Below are 17,679 nucleotides of genomic sequence, written 5' to 3'. Positions count from 1 at the left end.
TAAGAGTTTATTTTATCATTAGAAGAAAAATTGAGGGTGGGTGATCCTAATCTGTGCCTTTAAAAAGAAACAGTGTGTATGTGTTCAGTATTGAGGCAAAGCAGCAGTGCTGATTTGAAACAGCCGTTTCTTTCTCCTTCCTATGCTGCAGACACGTTACCAGGAAATGCCAGAGCCCAAGTTCATGTATGGAAGCCATTATTCTTCTCCGGGTTATGTTTTGTTTTATCTCGTTAGAGTTGGTAAGACACCTTTTATGTGCTCTCTGAGCAGACAGTTACCTCCAAAGCAGACAAGGTTTGGAGCAAGCTGATGCTGTTTTTCCTTCTCCTTAGCTCCAGAATACATGCTCTGTCTGCAGAATGGAAAGTTTGATCATGCTGACAGAATGTTCAACAGGTTTGTTTACATTTTGTCTATAACTAGGCTGGTTTTGTTTTCAAATATGCATCCATGGGGAGTGCAAAGCCTTAAAAATATTTTTTTTTAACAAATGTGTGATTGCTCTGTCTTACCTAGCATTGCAGAAACCTGGAAAAACTGTTTGGATGGTGCAACAGATTTCAAAGAGGTAAATAAATGGCTGGAAAATTATTCAAATCTTCTCATCTGTGCTTAGCTTTCTCATCTACTGTTGATTTGAGAGTGTTTGGAGTGTGTTAGGTTTTTTTTGTTGTTGCTTTTTGGTTTTGTTCTTTGTGCTTTTCAGTTGTGTGGGTTTGGTTTTTTGGTTTTTTTGTAAGGCTGATGACTTCATTTTATGAATCCCTTTATTAACTGTATATTAATCCTATGTCAACTCCATGTTTGCTCATCTGTGCCTGCTTTCTTCTGGCTTTTAGTTTAACAGAAGTATCATTGTGAATGTTAATGGAAATGGGAATTACCAGAGTGTGGATTAAGACTGAAAAGACAATTTTATGTATTATCTGCTGGAATCTTGTAAGGATTGGCTGTATTGCAATGTTACATCCAGAGAGTTAAACTGTAGAAGTAGTATCTTGGGTTTTTGAGCCTTTAGAAATTCTAACTTGTAAAATGTGTTGAGAAGAATAAACTGTCATATAGCAAATACTGTTGAATTGCTTTATCAAAGAAACATTATTTAATACAGTGATGCTTTAAAAAAATAGTCTAGAGTTAAGGGTTAGATATGGTGGTATTTAAATAATTGATTTAACCTCTGAAATTTGTCATAATTTTAATTTTATTCTAGATTTTAGCCTTGACTATTACTTGATGTCTTAAAAATGAGAACATAGCTATGCAATGAGAGTTCTGAAGATATTCGTAGATGTTATGGATTCATGTGTCACACATTACTTGTTAAAAATGTGCCATTCTGAATTTAACAGTTTAGCTCAGAGAACTGTCTTGTATGGAAAACCTGGAAACTTTAGGGCTGCCCAACTTTAGGGCTTGACATGAACTTTAATAACTTCCTTTCCACTGAATGATATGTTTAAGTGATGAAAGCTAAGCTAATATCACAACTTGGTTGATTTTTTTTTTTGTTTGTTTTTTTCAATTCCAGTTGATTCCAGAATTTTATGAAAATGATTCTAGTTTTCTAGTAAATAGTTTGAAGTTGGACTTGGGAAAAAGGCAAGGTGGAAAGATGGTTGAAGATGTAGAGCTTCCACCTTGGGCATCAGGTAATAATACTCAAACTTCTTGTATTATTAAACTTCTTTAAGTTAAATACTTTTTTGGTTCAAACCAAACTTCTTGTATTATTAATTAATTCAAGATTGATTTGTATTATTAATTAATTCAAGATTAAAACTTACTGTATTATTAATTAATTCAAGATGGCTGGAATAATTGTTCTTCCTCAAAAATGTCCATTCCGGTTTCTTCTAAATGAACTCTTTCTTTAAAGCACTGACATAAGTAGTAGGTGCTTTCTATTTTTATAAGAAAATTGACATTTACTGTGGGGTGTTTTACTGACTTTTTAAGATTGGGGAGGAAGATAGATGGATGCCAATACTGAACGGGATATTTTCTCCTTTAATTAACCTTTATCTTGTCAGGTCCTGATGACTTTCTTCAGAAGAGCCAAGAGGCTTTAGAAAGTCCGTATGTATCAGAACATCTTCATGAATGGATTGACATCATATTTGGCTACAAGCAGAAAGGAAGTGAAGCAGTTGCAGCTCACAATGGTAAATACACATTTCTAGAACTAGCAAAAAAAAAGGGGATGCCTCAATTAGGCAGGAATGGTAAATCACAGCATAACTGTAATGTTTATTTTGTTTTGAGTGTTCATAACTGTGCTTTGAATGCTCGATCCTTATTGGAAATAGTGATTTGTCAGGCAGTATTGCCTTCATGGTGATTTGCATCTTTGAAGATGTGCTTCAGAGGGTGGACAAGATGATTCTGTAGCATTGCTGGGAATTGCGTGCGCATCACAGTGTGGCAATATAGCATGGAATTAGTGTTTCCCAATTAAAAATGGAAGCCTGCAGGGTCTCCAAATAAACATGTATTTAGCCTTCCTCCACTGTCATTTCACCTAGAGAATTTCAAAACAAGCTCCCCTGAGAGAATTGGCAAGGGAAAGAATGGGCTAATGGGCTCCAGGTCTTCAGAGCAAGAATGAAGGAAAAAGTGTGTGTTGGTTTGTCCTTGGTTGGTTTATGCATACACGTGACTGCATGTGAGACATTTCACTGTTTGCAACCTTACTCTGAACATGTATCTAGCCATTATGGGGATCCCCCTTACAAAGGGGGATGTTTTTATGTTACTGCTGTGAAGATGTGTTCATTTACACCTAATAGTATTACCAATGATTAACTTATTCATCAGTCTGATATTTTAGCTGTGTATGTTACTACCCAATAAGGATGTGCCCTCTTTAAAACAAGAGTAGCAGATCAGAATTGTATTCCAAAAACCCTGATCCTTTTGAAGGATTTCTAGTAACAGAAAATGTTGAAGTAGTTTGTACTTAAAGATGTAATAAGTTTAGAAAGAAAACCTTCCTACAACAGTGGTGAGGGTAGAAATAAGTGACGTTTTGGTGTTCAGCACTTTCTAATTCCAGAGTAAGATAGTTGAGATAGCAAGGATTGTTTTGCTGGAGTTTGTTTGGTTTTGGGGTTTTATTGCTGTTTGGTTGGGGCAGGTTGGGTTGTTTTCCTGCTGTTCATTTCTTTCCAGTGTACTTTCTCTACGTGTCCTTAACATATGATTGGCTATATTTTAGAATGTAGGGTTTGGCATCCAGTCATACTGTGAGGATAAGTGTCAATTACAATGTACCACAGGCTTTAAATACAGTAAATCAGCATATAAATTATGGCATCTATATTTTTACCTCTCAAAAGAGACCACTAATGAGAGCACTTTTTATGCATAATGTGCTGCTTCTGATGCAGTATGGATTTTTATTAGCATAATGAATTGCAGACATTTAAGTAGATAAGAGAATCGGAAAGGATCTGTGTATGAATGAACTTTAGTCAAAGTAAATATTCTTAAGCAGAGGCCTCAAAGTCATTTGCGTCACAGCAATTCACCTGGAAAGGTGAATACACAGATCTTTCTGATCATTCTTTATTACTTTCTGTTCCCTGTCTGAAAATTAACCAAAGATCCAGTTATGCAGCTGTGCTTGCTTTCTTATTTATCTGTTTATTTATTTATTTATTTATTGGGGGTAGGTATTTAATGAACCTTAAGTAAGCGAGCCTTCCTCTATGAAAGTACTGATTCCTTCTGAAACTTTCTGAAAATTTCTTGGAAGTTCTAAGTTTTTTCAGGTAAAAAAAACAGGATTAAAATGTAAGACCTCAAACTCTAATGCCTGCTGAAATAGTTTATTTGTGAGTAGAAATGCAGCTCTGTTTGTAGGAAGACAAACAAAATGAGCCTTGTATATCTACATTATACAAATAAACTTTTTTTTCCAGTGTTTCACCCATTAACTTATGAAGGAGGAGTGGATTTAAACAGGTAATTAACAAGAATCTGAATGTTTTTGTTAAAGCAGTTAGCTAAGTTTCTCAGTATCTCTCCAGGTTCTCTGCCAGCTCTCAAAGGGCTCTGTACATGAATGGTGTTGCTCTTCCATTTTATACTCCAAATATGAAGAGAAACAGCATCATATTCTCAGTTTTAGCTTGCATTGAAAGACTGTTTCTCAAGCATTTCTTCAGTCTGGCTTTTCTGCAAGTGCTTCATTTTTTCAGTCATTGAGACTACTGTTATTTTACATAAACAAAGTTATTAAGCTGTTATATGATTGTAATTCTGCAGTAAATCAGCTCTGTAAGAATGTATGATGGCCTGTAGTGCTGTAGTAACTGCACACATAGTTCCATGCTTTTGGGGCAGGGGAGGGGGAAAAAAGTACTTGTCTCCTTGGCCTAATTATATATCTTGCTTTATAAAGTATTATGGACCCCAATGAAAAAGTAGCTCTGCTGACACAAATCCTGGAGTTTGGACAGACGCCAAAACAATTGTTTACAACCCCTCATCCTCAAAGGAAAATTCAGAAATTGAAAAGCTTGTCTCGAACATCTAGTCACAGCATTTCCATAGCTGAGTCTCCAGGTAAATGTTTAATAGATAAACTAACAATGTGAAGGATTTGTAATTTTGAGTAGTTTCTTTCTCCCACAGGATCTCATTATACAACTCTCTTGGCTACTTTCCCTGCAAACCAACTCAAAATAAATCCATGAACTAAATCTTAAAGAAAAACAAAACTAGACCAGTTTCAAATTTCAAAATACAGGTGTTGCCCTGTATTTTACCTTCTGTTCCAGTGGTCTCCTCTGGAACTATTCAACCCCTGCTTCTGAAGCTGTGGGAGGCCAATCATCCCTGGCCTTTCCTGATACTTAAATTCAAGCTGATGATGCAGGCATTCTAAATGATGCAAAGATTTGTTTGGGTTTTTAACAGGAATGTCTTAGGGGTAATCAGTTAATTAGCTTGATCAAAATAAACTCTAAATTAAGCATCTCAATTTTTTCTCCTTTTCCATGACTTGAATGAAAAGTTGAAAGGACATACATTTTCCCCTATACTTCCCCTGTACTGTAGGGATCGAGTTGATTGAATAACTTTCTTCTAGAAAAGGATTGTAATACCCTCACAGGCATTACAATTGCCATTCAAGGCAGGACTTAAACCACTTCTCCAAAACTAAGATGCTGTTGTCTTCATAATGTATATAGTGATTTAACTATAAATTGGGCTGAAGATTCAGCCCAGGTATCACTTGGAAAGATTTTTCTCATTTGATTGCCTTCAATTCCCTTACCATTTGATGGCCTTCATTTTAAGCAGAGGAGTGACAATGAATGAGTGCTACTATAACCTGTAGTATCCAGTGGCAAGAGGAGCTTTGAGAGTTGTATGTGATCATAGTAATGGTTATGGATTAAATAGATTTGCTGCCTAAGTCATTAATTCACTCATCAACAGTTTCTCTTGGGTTTGACCTTTTTATAATCTACATCTAATTGTCTCAATTTTGTTGCATTTTTAATCCCTTAACATTTGCAACAGTGAAATGAAGTTGTGACACTCTTAACATAATGCAAGAGAATAATAAATGCATATACTTCATTGTAGCAGTAAATGGCTTTTTTAGTTCTTTTCCATCTGGAAAGCCCTTGACATTTCAAAGAACATCAAAACATTTCAGCAAAGTTTTTTAAGTTTTCTTTTTTGTTTGTTTGTTTTCCATATTGGAATTACATGCCATAAAGTCTGCAGTTTAAAAGCACTAATTTGGTGAGAAAAGTCCTATTTTTGACTCTGTAAGCCTATGCAAATTCAGTAAGAGATTTGGGGGAAAAAAAGTTAGTGATCTTGTCACTGTTTGCATTAGTTTAATGATCTTATTCCTGGAGCTCTGCATGATTTCTGTAATTTCACATTTGTCAGCTACCTAGGTATTTGAAACATGTCTTTTTATTTTCCATTTGTGATGGAACTGTACTGTGGCATTTTATTGCAGCTTCTCCAAATGAAGAATCATTTGAAGATTTGACAGAAGAAAGTATAACACTTGCCTGGAACAATATTGCCAAACTAAAATTAGATACTCAGTGCAAAATTCACAAAGAGTAGGTACTATTCTTTTCAGTCAAAATTCTTCCACTGAATTGGGTGGGGGATCTGTGTATCAGTCTGAATGATGGGTTATGGTTTAAGGTAAATACTTTTCTTTGGGAGATGACTTAGTGATTTGATTATGCAAGATGAACTTGAGTATATGATGGGTTATGAATCCTGAGAAGGTATTTGTCAGCTTGATTTTTACTATTGCTTTTCCTTAGCTCTAGATCTGTAGAAGTTCATTATCATTTTAGTACCTGAAGCAGATATTGATTACTCTTCTCTAAAACTGATAACAGCAGCCAGATAAAGACTTCCATTTATTTTTTTAATAATGCCAGGAGGACACAACTTCATCCCATCAGATTTGAAAGGTTAAACACTTGAGTTGTACCACTGTACACATCAAGCTGCTGCTGCATGAGCAATTTGCCAAGTCTCCAGCTATAGGTTTTCAGTTAATCCAGGTACCAGACTGCTGTTCTGGTGGATTCATAGGGATTCAGGAGTCAGTAGGGGCACTTATTGGGTGAACTTTGAAAATACCTAATAATGAACATTGTCAGCTATATTTTAAAGAACAGGTTTTCCTTTGCCCCATCTCTTCTCCTAGTGACTGGGCTGGTTAGGAGGATTTCTTACTACCTTGGGTCCAGCTACTTTCTTGGTGACTGTAATCGAATCTCAGAAAACATTATCATGTCCCTAAAACAAGGTAATGTTTGTAGTGAGAAATCTGTTACCAGATTGTTAGCATTAGAGAAATCTTGATCCTGAAAAGAGACTCAAATTTCAGCTTCTGATTATTTTTATTACTTTTTTTTTTTCTTGAAGACTGCTGAGAAATAATGAGACACAGAGCTGTGTTAACAGAACTTTGGCTGTAGAGAATGCTCTGTGCTTCCTAATTCCCTGACATAAGCTTTGTCTAAATTTCTTCCTGTAGTGACTTTGCCAATGTCAAATTAAAAGAGAAAAAATGTGCAAGTTCCAATTCCTGATACTTGAGGTTTTCAGTATCTGCTTGCAGACAGCTTCCTGACTATTTGTAGCTACTCCAGAATTGGAAAAACTAAATGTGAAACCATTTTTCTTTTCACATGGGCAAGTCCCTTCTGATGAAGCTGGGAGTTCTTACAGAACACTATAAGCATCCTCTCATGGTGTTTCACATAATATGTCAAGGTATATTTTTGTCTCTAGGCAAATAACACACCACTGTAGTGTTTTTACTCTCCTTGAATGTCTTAGCTCTTACAGAGCTCAAATAACAGATTTCAGCTGTAGTCTATATACAGTATGGTGGTTAAGTTTCAAAACCTATGAAGTCACCCACAAGCTTACTTGTATTAAACAGGGCAATTACTGGAATAGCAGTCACTTGCAATGGGTCTTCTGTTTTCACTACATCCCAGGGTAAGTATTGCACAGGTATTTGTCACAACCTGCAGTATGAATGGAGGTTAATGTTTTTTTAACAAAATGGCATGAAACTGAAATGTATATCTGATGTAATTAAATAGCTTAACTATATGAATTTGCTCAGTTTTAGATGATTTTGACTCAAGCATTTCAATATTATCTATGCTTGGAAGATAATTTCAGTAATGATAATAATGAAAGTTTGTCCATTTAGTTACCAGAGTTCTCTTAGACTTTGATGAGCATGGGGTAACTGTGGACAACAATCTGTAACTGGTACAAAACAGGGTAGTTGCAGGCCCAAGTCACAAGCCTTATAAAGAGTTTCTCAGAGACTATGAGAAACTTGTGTCTGCTTTTCATAGTAAGATACTCAAGCAGGAGCAAATTTATTAACTTTTAGAATATAAAATTGTCCTTTTATCTTCTATTTTGTCCCTTATCCCCAGATTCAACTTTGAAGATGTTTTCCAGAGATTCGAAAACCATCCAGAGAAGTGTGTCCTTTTCAAACATGGTAGGCTGCTGTCAAAATAAGAATGAGATGATTGGGAATCTTCTGAAAGCTGCTCAGTGAGATGGCTCTTAGCATCCATCAATGCTTCTTTTCTTTCCCCTGCCTACACAGTTGTATTGTGTGTGAATAATTTAGCAGAGTGAATTGAGACTCTCTCAGGCCACCAGAGAGACAGAGCACATTCTGCAAATATGGGGAAGAAGCATTAAATGGTTACACTGGCTCTGTTCTGAGTTGCCCTGCTGTCCAGGGAACAGCTTGTGGTAGACAGTCTGGCATGAGCAGTGATGTCTTCCTGAGCAACCTTGAACTGCCATTGGGACCAGAATTTCAAAGCTTAAATTCCACCACAAGCTCACATCCAGCACTGCCTTACTGTACCCAAGTGTTTGAAGCCTGTGAGTCAGCCAGCAGAGGAAAACCAAGAACAGGGAATGGAATCTGTGCTGGGTGAAAATGAGCCATCCTTCTTCCATGAGCAATGATCTCAGCAACTTGTAAACAACACTTTCCCCCTGCTCCTAAAAGAACTGGGAAAGGGATTCTGAATTTTATTTTTCATGCTTGAGCACTTGGCCAGACCTGGGTTATAAAGATACACTCCTAGTTGCCATATTCAGTCTTTTATTGGTGCAAGACACCAAGATATATCAGATTTCTCATCTCTAGGGGGAACAAGAATGGCAAATGTGTTGCCCAGACAGAAGGTCCCCAGGTTGCAGGATCAAGACCCTGTGGTCTGCCATTAGCAGGTGAAGGTAGAAACTCAATTCCTAATCTTCAGCAAATGGAAACTTGGGAACAATGTTTCTTGGCACTGTGAAAAGGGAGCTCTTTGACTCCTGAGCCAAAATTCTGTTTCTCATGAGGAGGCTTTGTATACTCCTGTACTTCTCCCCTGTAGCTTTAGTGCTGATCTAAACACTTCAAGCAATGCTAAAAGGAGTCATGTTTACAGTCCAGCAGCTTATTGTTTTTCAAACAGACCTAAAACATGACCAGTAATGACACCAGGTAGAAGCACTGGGCTGTGATTGTTGGTTTTTTCTATGCCATTTCTAGTGACAGAAATATAACTGAGCAGTAATCTGTAAATAATATTTCTTGTTGAGAGCAATAAGAATTAGACAGTTGTATTTGTTCTTTGAAAGACCTGAGCTGATAAGTACCTGTGATGGAGAACAAACATCAAAAGAATCTGTATTTTTAGTTTCTGTTAGCTATTTGTGTCTAGAATTTAGAACAGCTGACCCACTTCTGAGTGAGGAATTACACACCATGTGCTTGAAATACCAATTTCTTTGGAAAGATTTATCAGTTCTGCATGTATTTCTAAATGTTTCTGCTACCTTTATTTAATAGGGATTAAGTATTCTTGATGTTCAGTGTCCAGCCTCTAAGGTTCTTCTTGATCAGTGTTCATTTAACATCTGCAGGTTATTTTTATAGAATATTAAAATTCTTCTTGTTCTCCAGAAGCATGTTAATATACTTAAATTGGATTTGGGATAAGAAATTGAGTATTACTTTTTTTTTTTCTTACAGGCTTTGTCATCTTGTCTAATCTTACCAGGAGATACCACTGTCATAAGTTCTTCATGGGACAATCATATGTGTGTATTTACTTCCTGTTGACTTTATTGAATTGCATGGAGTGCCTTGGTCACTATGTTTATGGTTTTAGATAATGATACAGAAAATCATCACATTTTTAAAATAGTATCTGCATTTCTATTTTTTCCCACTAGATTTCTGTTAGAAACTACAGAAACATAGTTACTTTATTTAGAAGAAAAACCCTTAAGTTTTACAAAATGTCATGCTTTTACAACCTTTTTCTGTTAGATATTTTTATTCAATTGCATTTGGAAGACAGCAAGATGTCCTATTGGGCCATGACGATGCAGTCAGCAAGATCTGTTGGTGTGATGGGCGCTTATTTTCTGCATCTTGGGATTCCACTGTGAAGGTTTGTAGATGGGATTGTTACAGTTGCATGACTGTTTATAGCCAGCACTTTGTGATATTCAGCCAGCCAAATGCTTTGGGGTGGATGTACCTGTGGTACTAGAGTAATAGCCTGGCTAGTATCACAGTAAATTTGTTTCCAGAATTTATTCTTTATTTAGCTTTAGCTCAACTATTTCAGAGCTAAAGTGTTATTTTTTAGGAAATTTCATTCATTATCACTTACTGTAAAAAATGAGGATTCTGAAGACAAACTGTATTTGTTGCAGAAACTGGAATGTTTTGTGACTTTGGCAATTGTGTTTCTTGGGTGGAATAGATTTCTAAAATGTTTAATAATTTTGTAGTTTACATTCTTCAGCTAAGAGGAACAGGAACTTGCTAATCTAAAGAGCATGCCTACAGTTAGTTGGAAAGATAATTTGGAAGCTAGAGACAGGAAAAACTTTGCCAAAGCCTGCTGTGTGTGATTTCTTTGGTAAGTACACATTTAGTGCAGTGATATACCCACTCTTAGGTAGGCTTTGTTGGCTGTCTGGAGTCAGCAGAGTTTTGTTCACCATGTGGCTCTGTTTAAAGGAGTTCAGATGCCATTGCTGTACTCTGCCACGTAGGCAAGGCCCACAGTGAACACAAGCAGCCCTCCCTTGTAATGTGAGAGTTTAGCACTGAAGGAGCCCATCTGGGGTTATATTACTGCTTCCTTGAACAAACATAACTATCTGTGTTGTAGGTGTGGCACTGTGTTCCTGGAGAGAGCTTGAGCAATAAAAAACACCACTTTGAACTGCTTGCACAGTTAGAACATGATGTTAGTGTAAGTATGTTGATAGGGTATCTGAGAATAAGAAAATTAATTATTTAAATCATGATCTAGTGGTAAAGCACAAAGATTGGGTATGGGGCTGAGGGGTGTATTTTGGGAAATGTGTGTAGGGGTGTTTTGTTTTGGGGTTTTCACTGTCTGATGGTTCTGCACCAGTGTTCCCTGCTTCCTGGGTTGAAAGGTCCATGTCTTGGGACTGAAGCACCAGTGTAAACAGAGGTTTCTTAATTTGTCTTGCTCAGCTTGTATGCACAGAATTTCTATGGGGGGCAGGAAGGATTGGGTGTTTTCTGTTTGCTTCTTTGGTTTTGAAAACAGATTAATCTTTTTTCAAGTGTTTTGATTGTTACAGCTTCCTCTTAATGTAAGGCAAGCAAATGAAAAAGAAATCCTGAGTTATTTACCATGCTATCATGATAAATATCTTAGTGAATTTCACTGTAAATATACAAACACATTGTGTGCAATGCATCATAAATGTGTAACTTTATACTTTTGGTAATAGCCTCTAACATCACTCTAAGATATTTAGAATGACTGTGTTCTAAACCTTCCTAAGAGTTAGTTTTTTAATAGGTCACAATGTTGGCAAATACTGAAACTGTTCTGATAACATTTAAGAGAGCTGGAAACAGCTGATGGGTAGGAAGTTTTTTAAAAGTTAAAAATTTTACCCTTAAGGGTAGAGTCTAGCAGTTAAATGGAGAGAATTGGTACTAAAAGCAATCTGAAATGTTACTTAGCATTTCTGATTCTGCAAAGCAAAAGCTTTTTAAAATGTATTCAGAATGACCTATTTTTTTCTTTTTATAGTTTGGATTTTTCGTATTTGTACCTAATTCAGTATGTTGAGAATTAAATTCAAAACTTTTAATAAATAAAATATCCTCTTAGGGATAATGGGCTTGTTTTTTGTATGTTTAAAACCTATCTCAAGATGACTCACATGAAAAAAGAGGAGAAATCACAGGATGTTTAACTTCTTAGGTAAATACAATGGACCTTAATGCTGCAAATACCATCCTGGCATCTGGAACCAAAGAGGGTACCATTAGTGTTTGGGATGTTACTACAGCAACAGTGTTGCACCAGTTGCCACATCATTCTGGGACTGTATTTCATGCTGCTTTTAGTCCTGGTATGTTGGATTTCAGTTTTTAATATGCACTGCTGGGAGTTTCAAAGGGAATCTTATTCTTAATATCATGTAATATATCTTTCTTATTGGAATTACTGCTTTAAGGGGGATAGTGAGATGTTTTGGATTGTCACACATCTCTGTAAAGAATGTAATTGTACACAAGGCCAGGCTAGGCTGTAGACCAGTGATCTAGACTCTAAACCAATCTTGTTTGTCTTTGCTTGCTTAGAAACTTAGTTTCCAGTAAATTATTTATAGATAAGTAGGTCACGCAATGTCACATCCAACATGCTGATCACAGAGTGCTTTGGCAACTAGAATTGAATGTCTGAACATGCTTTTTTGTTGTTGTTGTTTCTTTTATTTGCTTCCTTCTTTTGTCCAGACAGCAGACATCTACTGAGCACAGGGGAGGATTGTTGTTTTAAAGTAATAGATGTACAAACTGGAATGCTCGTATCTTCTGTGAGCACTGAAGAGCCACAGAGGTAATGCTGAGAACATGCAGGTTACGCAGCTGGGTGGAGATGGTTGGTGACAGCAGAGTGGGAAGGGCTGTAATACTGGGAATTTTGTTCTATTGAATCACATTTAGAGTGCAAAGACTGACATTGTAGCATGTTGTGTGCATTATGATCAAGCTTTCCAAACTGGGGCAAAATCAAAAGAGCTCTCTAAGTAAACACCTTTTCAACAGCAACTTTCATGTCCCTTAGAGATGATGACAGTTGTATCTAACCAGCTCTTCCAGCAGCTGAGCTACTGAAATGTCTAACAAGTTCAGTTTTCTTACTTGAGTCACCTCCATTACTAATATTGATTTTTTGGGTTTGTTGTGGAGGTTTTGTTTTAATGTTTTCTTTTTATTTTGATAGTCTTAAAAAAAGATTGGCTTTGAAATCAAAGACCGATCACCTTTCTCCACCAACTGAAAAGTATACAGTTATTTATGGTTTATCAGCTAAACAGATGGAATGCTTACTCAGTTACTGGAGAAAAAATATAGCAGCTACACATGGAATAAACTTCATTTTTTTGTGGGTATACATAATTACATATGCATGTTCACATATATATTTTCACTAGTTACTTACCTGAAAGTCATCTTTGCTTAAGTGATGGTTTCAGGAACATGAAGTGGCATAAGTGAAAGTGGTGGCTCATGAGAAGAGCACTGGGATGTCACACACATGCATAGCTGACTGGGCCCTCTTCTGTTAAGGGATTATGTTTCATACTCTGCCCGGCTGGGTCTAGGGCAGTCACAGAACCAAGTTTGGGTCATGAATCTTTAAAATAATTTGAGAATAATCTTTCTAGAAAGACTGTGTTAAAAGGTAGTTTTCTTTGGTTTCATATATCTCTTTCTTTTTTGACCTAGTTTGGAAGTGTTTGGCTGTCATCATGCAAAAGCTTTACATGAAGTAATTTCAGGTTTATTTGCAGGTGCTTCAAATGGGATGGAAATACCATCTTATCAGGATCTCAATCTGGTGAATTACTGGTTTGGGACCTTCTTGGAGGAAAAGTTATTGAAAGAATCAAAGGGCATACAGGTATGCCTGAAGTATTCCCATTCTCAAACTGAATGTGAGATTCCTATTTTCCAGCTCTTTTAGTACTGAAAAGTTTGAGTCATCTGCTCAGCCAGCTGGCTGTTCCTGATGTCAGCTTTACCTGAAACACCAGAATTAGAAGTAGGTCCAAGTGAGCCTCCTAGGAATTCAAGTAAGAATGGAGGAATATTGCTTTGTAGAAGACTGGCCAAAGGGAAATTACTTTCAAGTTTTCTAATTCACACAACACTGCAAAAGTCAGTATTTTTCTACCTGTTAGCCTTCAGATCTAGTACAGACTGTACTGTATGTTTTGCCACAGTCTGTCCACACTGAGTCTAACAACATTAAGTAAACTTCTCTAGTAAACTTGTTTTGGATGGGGTTTTATAGGCTGATTAAATGTATCTATATAATCTCAGTACATCAGCAACTAGGATGCGTAGAGAAAAACTACCTTAGTTTTTATAAGTCAAATTTTTAAGGCTATTTAACTAAGAACAGTTGTTTCTAACTTCCTGCTGTAAGTTTTACACTGGCACTTGAGCTGTGGAGAGATCATTCTGTAGTTGGAGACTTTTCAGAAGTGGGCTTCTGAGGCATATGCTACAAGATGTGAATACACTTTTAACATGAAAATTCCAAATGGCATAGTGAAAAAGCTCATTCTCCATGAATATTTTCCTTAGTTGCCATCTGCATTCTGCATAGCAGTGATGTCCCCCCAGTACCAAAAGTGAGCTGAGGCAATGGAGCATGAGATCCTTACTGTAAATAAGAGCAGCTACGTAGGACCCTACTGAAATTCCTTGTAGCATATCTGGTGTCAGTGTAATCCAATGCTCAGACTATGCTAAACTCTCTCAAAAAAAGATCTGTTCTGTCATCTCAAGTACCACACTTACTTGCATTTGGATTTATTTGTTTGTGATTTTGTTTCCCAGGTGCTGTAACATCCATGTGGATGAATGAACAGTGCAACAGTGTTATTACAGGAGGGGAAGACAAACAAATCATGTTCTGGAAACTGCAATACTAAGTGCCTTTCCCTCCAGTCATTTAAATGAACTCTAATTTTAAACCAAACCTTTTAAAGGAACTTAACTCTGTGCAATGATGGCTGCTGAAGTTCAACCAGATAGGAAGCTTTGTTCAACCACAACTTTCTATGTTATGTTGACTTCACTGAGAGCCCCTTAACTTCCATAGAGTATGCATTTGTTTTTCATGGACTGTCATACTGAAATTGCTTGTGTAAAATGATATCTGATATGAAATTAAAGACTTATTTTTCTGTAATTAAAGAACTCTTAACTTGTAGTCATTGTTGATTTACATGGAATGCTGTTTGAACTGCTTTGAAAGAAGCATTTGCATTCTTAATGTAAGCCTTTTAGGGTGTGTGGAGCTTAATGCTGTCTATCATGTGCAGTCAACATTTCTTCTTAGTGGAGATGCATATGATGGTAAATACTGCTTTGAACACCACAGCAGCTGCTGTGCTGAGCAGTCCCCAGTCTGCTAGATAGTCCTTAGCTGTGGCTACTTGCAAAGGCATAGAACACAATGAGAAAAAATTCTCTCTTGCTTTTTCCTACTCAAAAACAGCACTGATGTATTGGTCTGAAAAGAAGACAAGCATAAAATTGATCTCCCGACAGACCAGCTACATATACATGTGTTGGGATAAATACTCTCCTAATCCTGTGCCTGAAGGTGGAGTATAAAAAGTCTATCACTCTCTTTTCTCATTTTTATTACTATCCTTTTCTCTTAGTAATCTTAAGCATTTTCATGTTTTGTTTAGTGTTCCCAACCTTCTTTAACTCAAATCGTCTTTGGGATGGAATTTCAGTATGGCATTTAAACAGAGCTGCAGTTCCTGGGTTTATCCAATCCCCCAGCTGTCTTAACCCAGGAACAAAGCAATGTTGCACAAGGATTATTTTCTCTGCAGGACTTCAGGGTATCTTTTCCTGGGAAGAGCAGTTCTGAAGTGAAAGAGTTGAAATATTTAAATGGCTTAAAATAAGTATTTAAATGGTTTATTTACAACAATAAGTATTTGCATTGGTAATGCTGCCTGAGTATACATGAAGATCTGTTTATTTCTCTGCTGGTCTTCCTACTGCTGGTGTTGAAATTGCCCTTTGTCCAGGGCAAGCGTTCTACTGAACTGTGTTCAGTCAGATACTCTGCCTTGGGTTTGACACCCAATGCCTATTCCAAGACACAGCTGTTTCTTGGTATTGTAAAACAATCAGCTTCTGGTCTCCCTCCTTCCCCCAGTCTTCTAATATGCTGAAGTGTGAGCTTATTTTTCAGTAAGGTAAGGCTATCAAACCAAAGTGGTGTTTATTTCAGCTGCACTATTCCCTTGGCTTAGAAGATAACTGGATTTTTATGTAATCAGTGAGTGTGTGTGGTAAAGCCACACATAGTGAAAGACTAAGCCATACCCTGCACACCTGCTGTACCAGTTTTAATCATGCAGGGGAATGTTTGGTGTCTACTCTGTTTCTTCACCTTTAAATTTATGTATTTCCCAAACATATCTGTGTGGAGGCAAACATGATAGAATGTGATTTTTGTACACTTGCCTCGAAATGGCTTGGGTGAATTCTGGATTGTCCTTTGTCACTAGGGGGCCTCCTGCTGAGCTAAACCTGATGAAAATAACTCAGAACTGAGGAAGCAGAAGCTTCAGGGTCAAACTGCCTGAGAGAATATACCCTTTTGGTTAAATATGGATGCATGATATGCATAGCTGTTGAGTGCAGCTGAGATTACCTTCTGCTGTAAAGCATGCTCACAAAACAGAGCCCCCACCCTGCTCCATTGCCTAAAGCAACCATAGCTTTTTAAAGGGAAGAAAACAGTCAAGTTAACCCTGTTGACTGGATACTTCTTTGCAGTTTCTGTGAATTTATGTAAATGCATTTAATCATAAGTTACTCTTCAGTGCTAGCTAATTTCTGCCTTAAAACAGCAACCAGAAGTAAAAGAATAATTAAAAAGCTCCTATCTGCTATAGCTAGGAGCTCTTGTACTAACATTCTACCACTGTTTTTTCCAATAGATTGCCCCAGTAGTTCAAGCCATCTGGCTGATAACAAAAAAAAAGTGTTGTCATCTTACATTCCCCCAACATATTGTTGTCTTGGTTTACTCTTTTTTTTCAGTTCTAGCATGATTTGTTTAGTGGAGAGTCACAAGATTTAAGTAACCAAATGCCACTTGTTAAGCTGTAAACAGAGTTTTAAAGCCCAATTAGAACTATAATCAGCCCTTGCTGACTCATCTGCTCCTAAGTAAAAACTGGTTAGAAGCAGAAATCAGTGTCTGGGCTGCAGGGATTGCACAGCCAAGCAGAGGAGCTTAGCAAAGCCCTTGGAGATGACTGCAGGCACAGGGTTAGGCCCATGAGGCTGAATTATACCAATGCTACATGAAGCCACCAATTACTGCCAGTGTAAGCTTGCCACAGTGGTTCCAGAAACACATCATTTAGTAACCAAACAGTCCCATTAAATTGGCTTGCAGGATGAATTTGATCACTTCTCCAGCCTGAAGTGCTGTAATGGTTTTCTCTGGTATACCATAACAGAGAAATTCATTTGAGAAACAGCAAGCTACATACCAAGACACTTCTTCACTGCTGAACTTCAGTCCTTCCTGGAAGAGCAGGTCTCCCAACCCAGGAAAAGCTACAATTAACTACAAATGCTAATGAGGAAGTGGTAAATGAGACTTTGTTTATTGCAGACTGCCAAGCTCTGAAGCGTGTGTTTTTCTTTTTTGTGTGATCTCTTGGAATCTTTTGCATATGTCCCTTAAATGGACAAGCAAAAAAATAACTAAGATGCCACCACCACCCCCAGACTAATTCTTGATCCAAGTAAGTTCTGAAGGAATAGCTGAACTGATTCCCCAAATAAATCTTTACAAAATAATACCTCTGCTGAATGAAAGTTCTTTGCTTTGACTTCACAGTGCTGCCAACTATGAGGAAAATTGAAGTTCAGTAATCCTAGATTTCATAGCTGAAACCTGGAACAGAGGGGGAAAAAATAGTAAAAAAGGCAATCACTAAACTTCAAGTCTTAGTTGAACATGCCCCTGCCCTCTTGTGGTGGGCTGGTCCCAATGATCAATTTCT

The 17,679-nt window shown here is 37.1% G+C and overlaps 1 protein-coding gene across 5 annotated transcripts in view; it reads left to right on the top strand.

Annotated features, from left to right (window-relative positions):
* The window catches only part of NSMAF (neutral sphingomyelinase activation associated factor), a 38,664-nt gene extending 23,824 nt beyond the window's left edge, over window positions 1-14,840 (top strand). For 2 of the 5 annotated variants that reach the window (XM_064387089.1, XM_064387110.1), the window contains 17 exons: window positions 152-242; window positions 336-399; window positions 520-571; window positions 1,535-1,655; window positions 2,037-2,168; window positions 3,927-3,969; window positions 4,409-4,572; window positions 5,990-6,098; window positions 7,448-7,506; window positions 7,962-8,029; window positions 9,575-9,642; window positions 9,875-9,998; window positions 10,731-10,814; window positions 11,811-11,961; window positions 12,350-12,452; window positions 13,411-13,520; window positions 14,465-14,840. In XM_064387089.1, the coding sequence (XP_064243159.1) occupies window positions 152-242; window positions 336-399; window positions 520-571; window positions 1,535-1,655; window positions 2,037-2,168; window positions 3,927-3,969; window positions 4,409-4,572; window positions 5,990-6,098; window positions 7,448-7,506; window positions 7,962-8,029; window positions 9,575-9,642; window positions 9,875-9,998; window positions 10,731-10,814; window positions 11,811-11,961; window positions 12,350-12,452; window positions 13,411-13,520; window positions 14,465-14,559 (1,638 nt within the window). In that variant the 3' untranslated portion in view covers window positions 14,560-14,840. Of the gene's footprint in view, window positions 1-151; window positions 243-335; window positions 400-519; window positions 572-1,534; window positions 1,656-2,036; window positions 2,169-3,926; window positions 3,970-4,408; window positions 4,573-5,989; window positions 6,103-7,447; window positions 7,507-7,961; window positions 8,030-9,574; window positions 9,643-9,874; window positions 9,999-10,344; window positions 10,819-11,810; window positions 11,962-12,349; window positions 12,453-13,410; window positions 13,521-14,464 lie in introns of those variants that run through there. The other 3 variants (XR_010346862.1, XM_064387098.1, XM_064387113.1) reach the window with 3 other exon arrangements.
* The last annotated feature ends 2,839 nt before the right edge of the window (window positions 14,841-17,679 follow it).

Source organism: Passer domesticus, chromosome 1 (genome assembly GCF_036417665.1).
Source record: "Passer domesticus isolate bPasDom1 chromosome 1, bPasDom1.hap1, whole genome shotgun sequence".
Taxonomy (NCBI): Eukaryota; Metazoa; Chordata; class Aves; order Passeriformes; family Passeridae; genus Passer; species Passer domesticus.
Note: the sequence above shows the minus strand (reverse complement) of the source record. Positions and strands in the feature narration are given on the sequence as shown.